The sequence below is a fragment of the Limulus polyphemus genome, unplaced genomic scaffold, assembly GCF_000517525.1.
Source record: "Limulus polyphemus unplaced genomic scaffold, Limulus_polyphemus-2.1.2 Scaffold76909, whole genome shotgun sequence".
NCBI classification, from domain to species: domain Eukaryota; kingdom Metazoa; phylum Arthropoda; class Merostomata; order Xiphosura; family Limulidae; genus Limulus; species Limulus polyphemus.
Genome location: NW_013742505.1, coordinates 1 through 8288, shown reverse-complemented (window position 1 = coordinate 8288; position 8288 = coordinate 1). Strand labels below are relative to the sequence as shown.

At 33.4% G+C, this 8288-nt stretch overlaps 1 protein-coding gene across 1 annotated transcript; it reads left to right on the top strand.

The window, feature by feature from the left end:
- Nucleotides 1–562: 562 nt before the first annotated feature.
- LOC106477667 (MAPK/MAK/MRK overlapping kinase-like) lies at nucleotides 563–8099 on the top strand (the record flags this gene model as incomplete). The annotated part of the gene is made up of 6 exons (XM_013938210.1): nucleotides 563–575; nucleotides 1823–1901; nucleotides 2494–2542; nucleotides 3251–3336; nucleotides 5193–5285; nucleotides 7995–8099. Coding segments are annotated over exons 1-6 (425 nt in total), but the record flags the coding sequence as incomplete, so codon positions are not given.
- Nucleotides 8100–8288: the final 189 nt, after the last annotated feature.

Below are 8288 nucleotides of genomic sequence, written 5' to 3'. Positions count from 1 at the left end.
CAGACACCAATTTGTTACGTCTCCGTTTGTTAATTAATTTTCCGTAACTTTGTTCCGACGAAACTTTAGTGACACAAGTTTCCTTGTTTCCTTTCTTAAATAAAAACTGGTTTATTCTTTCTGAATATAACTTTACCGATACACGCAACTTCAACAGTTGCACTATAACAAACTATAATTCACGTATCACGAGCTCTACTTCAACAATACGTCTCTCTCTGACTGCAGTTCAATTACTCATTACCTACACACACATTATTGTCCCGTCACGTTGTCACCCTCTTATATATATACCAGACTACCCTATATCTAGTAATCTCCCGACAATTCACGAAGGTACAAGATATTTCCAGAACGCAGGGGGCGTGACACTAGTCACGTGACCTCGCTGACGCAACATTATGTTATGGAACGTAATGACATTTTGTCCTGTTTATTGTTATGTTATGGAACGTAATGACGTGTTGTCCTGTTTGTTGTTATGTTATGGAACTTAATGACAAGGTTTCCTGTTTGTTGGTGTGTGATTATAACTTAATGACATGTTATCCTGGTAGTTAATATGGCATTAGAAGGTATTGTTACGTCTCTGGTCGTTTGATAATTTCCCGTAAAAATTATTTCCGAGAAACTTCAGCAATGCAAGTCCTTTCTTAAATAAAACTAGTTTATTCTTTCTCAATACAACTTTGCAATACACAGAATTTCCACAGTCCCTTTAACTTAAACACACGCTATAATTCACAACGATTCACGCACTTTACTTATGGTCACTACCGCTCACTTGACTAAATTATCTGTCTCTATATCTGTCTATCTGCAGTTATTTTACCGCTTTATTTGCCGGGCTTATATACTAAAATATAGGGCGTCTGGCAAACACTCGGGCCTTATGATCCTTCTAGAAACTCATGACGTGTTACCAGCGTGACGTGACTTCCGCTGTCGTAACAGTATTAAATAATTGTTAATCCTCAAACTAAGGCCACAACATAACTTGTTCGTCAGTTGATGTGTTGTTGAAAATGTCATTAAGATGTAATCTCATTCAAAGAACCACGAATACATGCTCTTACGTTCGAAACTCTGAAAAATACAAAGTAACTTGTCATTACATTCCAACGAACAGGCGAACCCGTCATTATGTTATATAAATAGACAGAAAATTATATTTTAAACAATAAGTCAATTTTTGAACTAGTTACACCCAGTTATGGCTGCATTTTGCGAATTAATAATGTGTTCTTGTTTGTTCGAATGGGATTGGAACGTAATGACAAATTGGAACATAATTATTTGCTGTCCTGTTTGCTGGGATTAGGTTAACACTTAATGTCACAATGTCTTGTTTGTTGGGCCGAGGTTAACACTTAATGACACGTGTTTTGTTTGTTGGGCTGAGGTTAACACTTAATGACATGGTGTCCTGTTCGTTGGAATGAGGCTAAAACTTAATGACATGGAGTCTTGTTTGTTAGGATGAAGTTAAACTTAATGACATGGAGTCTTGTTTGTTCGGATGAGGTTAACATTTAATGACATGGTGTTTTGTTTGTTGGAATGAGGTTAGCACCTAAAGACATGATGTCTTGTTCGTTGGTATGAGGTTAAAACTTAATGACACGTGTTTTGTTTGTTGGGATGAGTTTAACACCTAAAAACATGATATAATTTTTATTGGAATAAGGCTGGATCAGATGAACACGCCAAACAAGCTATAATGGTAAATTTTTGAAATGATTGAATGAATTACTTGTGCCCATCAATAGGTATCTAACTCAAAATAAGTATAACTGAGTTTATGTTGTACTTCAATTTATAGCACGAAAAAGGCCTTTACCAGAATTCAGGGTAAAAAGTTACATGTTTCAGCTTTTCAAGTCTCTGGATTATATTCACAGGTGAGAGAAATTCTCGGATTAACAAGCGCCATCTTTTGGCAATTCTTAATTAATACAGAAGTATATATTCAGTTCAATAAATGTAATTTTAGAGTTAACAAGCGCCATCTTTTGGCAATTCTTAATTAATACAGAAGTATATATTCAGTTCACTAAATGTAATTTTAGAGTTAAGAAGCGCCATCTTTTGGCAATTCTTAATTAATACAGAAGTATATATTCGGTTCAATAAATGTAATTTTAGAGTTAAGAAGCGCCATATTTGGCAATTCTTAATTAATACAGAAGTATATATTCGGTTCAATAAATGTAATTTTAGTCTATTAGTTCGCAGCTAATTGGGTTTTAGAGAATCTGCAAAAAAACAAAAAAAACAGTTCACTCGATTATTTAAACAAACCGATTTGACAAAAAAAAATCGATAATGTACAAATTAATAATTAAAGAACTAAATTTCTTTGAACTCTATTCCTTGGGGCTATTCCCGTTTATGGTATGTGAATATATAACGTACTTTACATTTATAATCTACTTATATTTATGTAATTTCAAAAAAACAAATTTTGATTTATCTTTTATTTATTCGTTACAGCAATGGAATCTTTCATAGAGATATCAAGCCCGAAAATATTTTAATTAGGGTAAGCAACAAAATATTTATGATACTTTTTGAAATTATGCTCAATATCTAACCATTATCTAATATACTCATTTATTGTTAATTTTTATTTATTTCGTATTTTGTTTGTCAGACATTTGTAGCATTAATGTATTTTGGAACTTGGATAGAAAGATTGTAAGTTCCTACCACTATTGAAGCGAAAAACCTTCAACTACTCGACTTTATTGTTATTTCGGTAAAATTCTGAAGGACTGTTATCTTAATATCATAGCAATGGTTACTTTCTCTGCAGGACTGTTATATTAATATCATAGTAAAGGTTACTTTCTCTGCAGGACTGTTATCTTAATATCAGAGTAATAGTTACTTTCTTTGCAGGACTGTTATCTTAATATCATAGTAAAGGTTACTTTCTCTGCAGGACTGTTATCTTAATATCAGAGTAATGGTTACTTTCTCGAGTCCTGCAGAGAAAGTGACCATTACTATGATATTAAGATAACAGTCCTGCAGAGAGTGTAACCATTACTATGATATTAAGATAACAGTCCTGCAGAGAAAGTAACCTTTACTATGATATTAAGATAAGAGTCCTGCAGAGAAAGTGACCATTACTATGATATTAAGATAACAGTCCTGCAGAGAAAGTGACCATTACTATGATATTAAGATAACAGTCATGCATTATCTTAATAAGAGTAATGTTTGCTTTTTGCTTATCTTACAGGACAACCTTCTCAAGTTGGCCGACTTCGGTAGCTGTCGCTCTATGTACACTTCTCCTCCGTACACAGAGTATATAGCTACAAGGTGGTGAGTCTAAGCACATAACCACAAGGTGGTGAGTCAGAGCACATAACTACAAGGTGGTAAGTCACAGTACATATCTTCAAGGTGGTGAGTCAGAGCAAATAACCACAAAGTGGTGAGTCAGAGCACATAACCACAAGGTGGTGAGTCAGAGCAGATAACTGCAATGTGGTGAGTCAGAGCACATAACCACAAGGTGGTGAGTCAGAGCACATAGCCACAAGGTGGTGAGTCAGAGCAGATAACTGCAAGGTGGTGAGTCAGAGCACATAACCACAAGGTGGTGAGTCAGAGCACATAACCACAAGGTGGTGAGTCAGAGCACATAGCTACAAGGTGGTAAGTCACATATTCTTAAGGTATTGGAAAGTTCATACCGTAGAACGTATCCTTATGAAACCTACAAACAATTTCTTGTTATTTTAAATGTACAATAGAAATATGCTCATCAGTATAATTATAATGTTTGTTTTCCATAAAAAAGTAATCGTGAAGTAATCGAAGACCTCCTGTGCACACTCGTTGTATCATACAATATACATATATTGCAGTTTTTATGTTCGTGTCACACCCGAATATTCACTCATTGTGTTTCCAACACACCCAAGTATGTCACTTGTATCATACCACACCCAAATATAGCACTCGTTATGTCATAACCCACCCAAGTACGTTGTATCATAACACACTTAAATACTTAAATTCAGCGCTTGTTGTGTCACAGCACCCAAATATAGCACTCGTTGTATCATAACACACCCTAATGTAGCACTTTTTATATTATAATACACCCAATTATATCATTCGTTGATCATAACACACCCAAACATGTCACTCGTTGTATGATAACACACTCAAATATTAGGTGTGTAAGTCACAACATGTCACTCGTTGTGTGATAACACACTCAAATATTAGTTGCGTAAGTATATAGTGAAACGTTACAAAAGTTGTTTCTGACGAAACCGAAAGTTTGATAAAATTTTAGAATGTGTTCCTGTGTCTCTTGGAAAAGGCAGGACTTTCATCGAAATATTAGATCAGTAAGTATCTATTATTAAAAGGCAGGACTTTCATCGAAATACTAGGTCAGTAAATATCTATTATTAAAAAGCAGGAATTTCATCGAAATATTAGATCAGTAAGTATCTATTATTAAAAGGCAGGACTTTCATCGAAATATTAGATCAGTAAGTATATATTATTAAAAGGCAGGAATTTCATCGAAATATTAGATCAGTAAGTATCTATTATTAAAAAACAGGAATTTCATCGAAATATTAGATCAGTAAGTATCTGTTATTAAAAACAGGAATTTCATCGAAATATTAGATCAGTAAGTATCTATTATTAAAAAACAGGAATTTCATCGAAATATTAGATCAGTAAGTATCTATTATTAAAAAACAGGAATTTCATCGAAATATTAGATCAGTAAGTATCTGTTATTATGCTTGTTACCAGAAAACCTAGCTCGACTGGGATTAAACCTGTTCTCGGAGGAATTTACCGATAACGATTTTATTTGAAATACTTAAGTCAAAAGCTAACTTCCCCAAAACTCGTATGTTTGTCAGCGGACTTACAACGCTAGAAACCGGGTCTCGATATCCGTTGTGGGCAGAGTACAGATAACCCATTGTGCTTATCTTCAAACAAACAAATTTACTTTATTTCTAAAACAAATCACCAAACGATGAACTTTGAATTTACACGAAAAATATATAATTTACATCGATACACAAAATCTTATATAAGCTAGTGAAACGTCTAGTTTGAGAAAGTACAAGAAATTTTGGCAAAAGTCAGGTATGTAGTATATTAAACGACGAAGTTTACAGGTCGATAACTCTTTACAGGTACCGCCCACCTGAATGTCTGCTGACCAACGGCTACTACACTTACAAAATGGACATCTGGGCAGCAGGATGCGTGTTTTTTGAAGCATTAACGTAAGAAAATACACAGAAATAGCAAAGTTAATTTAGATTTGTTAATTAACCGTATATTCCGGAAAGTCTAAAACTTAGTTACTTGTAGCAGAATATCTTCTATACGTCTGGTATACTTACATAAAAACTTGTTGTAGAAGGTCTTCTATACGTCTGGTATACTTACATAATAACTTGTTGTAGAATGTCTTCTATACGTCTGGTATACTTGCATAATAACTTGTTGTAGAATGTTTTCTGTACGTCTGGTATATTTATTTAATAAGCTGTTGTAAAATGTCTTCTGTACATCTGGTATATTTACCTAATAACATGTTGTAGAATGTCTTCTATTCGTCTGGTATACTTACCTAATAACATGTTGTAGAATGTCTTCTGTACGTCTGGTATACTTACCTAAGAACTTATGAAATGTATTGTGTACGTCTGGTATACTTACCTATTTACTTGTTATAGAATGTCTTCTGTACGTCTAGTATTCTTACCTAATAACTTGTTGTAGAATATATTCTGTACGTCTGGTATACTTACCTAATAACTTGTTGTAGAATGTCTTCTGTACGTCTGGTATACTTATTTAATAACTTGTTGCAAAAGGTATTCTGTACGTCTGGTATACTTACCTAATAACTTGTTGTAGAATGTCTTCTATACGTCTGGTATACTTAGTTAATAAGTTGTTATAGAATGTATTCTGTACGTCTGGTATACTTACATTATAACTTGTTGTTGAATGTCTTTTGTACGTCAGGTATAATTAGTGACTTGTTTTATAATGTCGTCTGTACGTCTGGTATTTTACCTACTAACTTGTGAGAGATTTTCTTCTGTACGTCTGGTATACTTACATTGTAAAATGTTGTAGAATGTCTTATATACGTCTGGTATACTCACCTAATAACTTATTGTAGAATGTCTTTTATACGTCTGGAATACTTATCTAATAACCTGTTGTAGTATGTCTTCTTTACGTCTGGTATACTTACATTGTAAAATGTTGTAGAATGTCTTATATACGTCTGGTATACTCATCTAATAACTTATTGTAGAATGTCTTTTATACGTCTGGAATACTTACCTAATAACCTATTGTAGCATGTCTTCTGTTCGTCTGGTATACTTACCAAATAACATGTTGTAGAATGTCTTCTGTTGGTCTGGTATACTTAACTAATAATTTCTTGTAGAATGCCTTCTATACGTCTGGTATACTTGCCTAATTCATTGTTGTAGAATGTATCCTATACGTCTGGTATACTTACCTAATAACTTGTTGTAGAATGTCTTGTGTACGTCTGGTATACTTACCTGATAACATGTTGTGAAATGTATTCTATACGTCTGGTATACTTAGTTAATAACTTATTGTAGAATGTCTTCTACACGAGTTGTGTACTTATTTAATAAGTTCTTGTAGAATGTCTTCGATACGTGTGGTATACTTACCGAATAACATGTTGTAGAATGTCTTCTATACGTCTGGTATACTTACCTAATAAGCTTTTGTAGTATGTCTTGTGTACGTTTTGTATACTTACCTAATAACTTGTTCTAAAATGTCTTTTGTATGTCTGGTATACTTACCTAATAACTTGTTGTAGAATGTATTATGTACGTCTGGTATACTTACCTTATAACTTGTTGTTGAATGTCTTCTGTACGTCTGATATAACTAATGACTTGTTTTAAAATGTCTTCTGGACGTCTGGTATTTTACATAATAATTTATTGTAGAATGTCTTATGTACGTCTGGTATACTTACCTAATACCTTGTTGTAGAATGTCTTCTGTACATCTAGTATACTTACCTAATAACTTGTTGTAGAATGTCTTCTATACGTCTGTCATACTTATATAATAACTTTTGTAAAATGTCTTCTGTACGTCTGGTATACTTAACTAATGACTTATTTAATAATTTATTTTCTACTTTGTGTCTACCGTACTCAGCTCTTCTACTTAGTGTTTAGTGTCTACCGTACTCAGTTCTTCTACTTATTGTTTAGTGTACATCGTACTCAGCTCTTGTATTTAGTGTTTAGTGTGTACCGTACTCAGCTCTTCTACTTAGTGTTTAGTGTCTACCGTACTCAGTTCTTCTACTTATTGTTTAGTGTATATCGTACTCAGCTCTTGTATTTAGTGTTTAGTGTGTACCGTACTCAGCTCTTCTACTTAGTGTTTAGTGTCTACCGTACTCAGCTCTGCTACTTAGTGTTTAGTGTCTACCGTACTCAGCTCTTCTAATTAGTGTTTAGTGTCTACCATACTCATTTCTTCTACTTATTGTTTAGTGTATATCGTACTCAGCTCTTCTACTTAGTGTTTAGTGTATATGTACTCAGCTCTTCTAATTAGTGTTTAGTGTCTACCGTAATCAGCTCTTCTAATTAGTGTTTAGTGTGTACCGTACTCAGCTCTTCTACTTAGTGTTTAGTGTCTACCGTAATCAGCTCTTCTAATTAGTGTTTACTGTACTTACAGGTTTATTTACCAGCTATTTCTTGTATTTCTCTATTTTTTGAGCTTGTGAAACATTTTATTATATTGATAAGATTCTGCTAGAGTTCATACTGCAATCAAATTCTTTGTTCTTTCTAACAAAGCAAATATAACAAAAATGATTTGGATATTGTGGTAAGACATTTAAACACAGAGAATATGAACACGTAAATGAGATATAAACGCGGGTTAATTTGTTTTTGTAGGAATCAACCTTTATTTCCTGGAAGTAGTGAAATGGACCAAATAGCCAAAATACATTACGTGATTGGAACTCCTCGACCTTGTGTTTTGGCTAAATTAAGAAAACGGTATGTTTTGGGTTGCTTGTAGAATAAAGGCATTAATGTATAACGGAAAAATAAAAGTTTTTGTAAGTTATTCGTAGTTTGTATTTGTACTTTAAACTAAAGAAGAAAGATTATTGGATAGCTTAACTCGTGTTTGTACTTGGGGATATAGGAAGTTTCAGTTTTGTTTAAATACGGGGAGACAGAAGG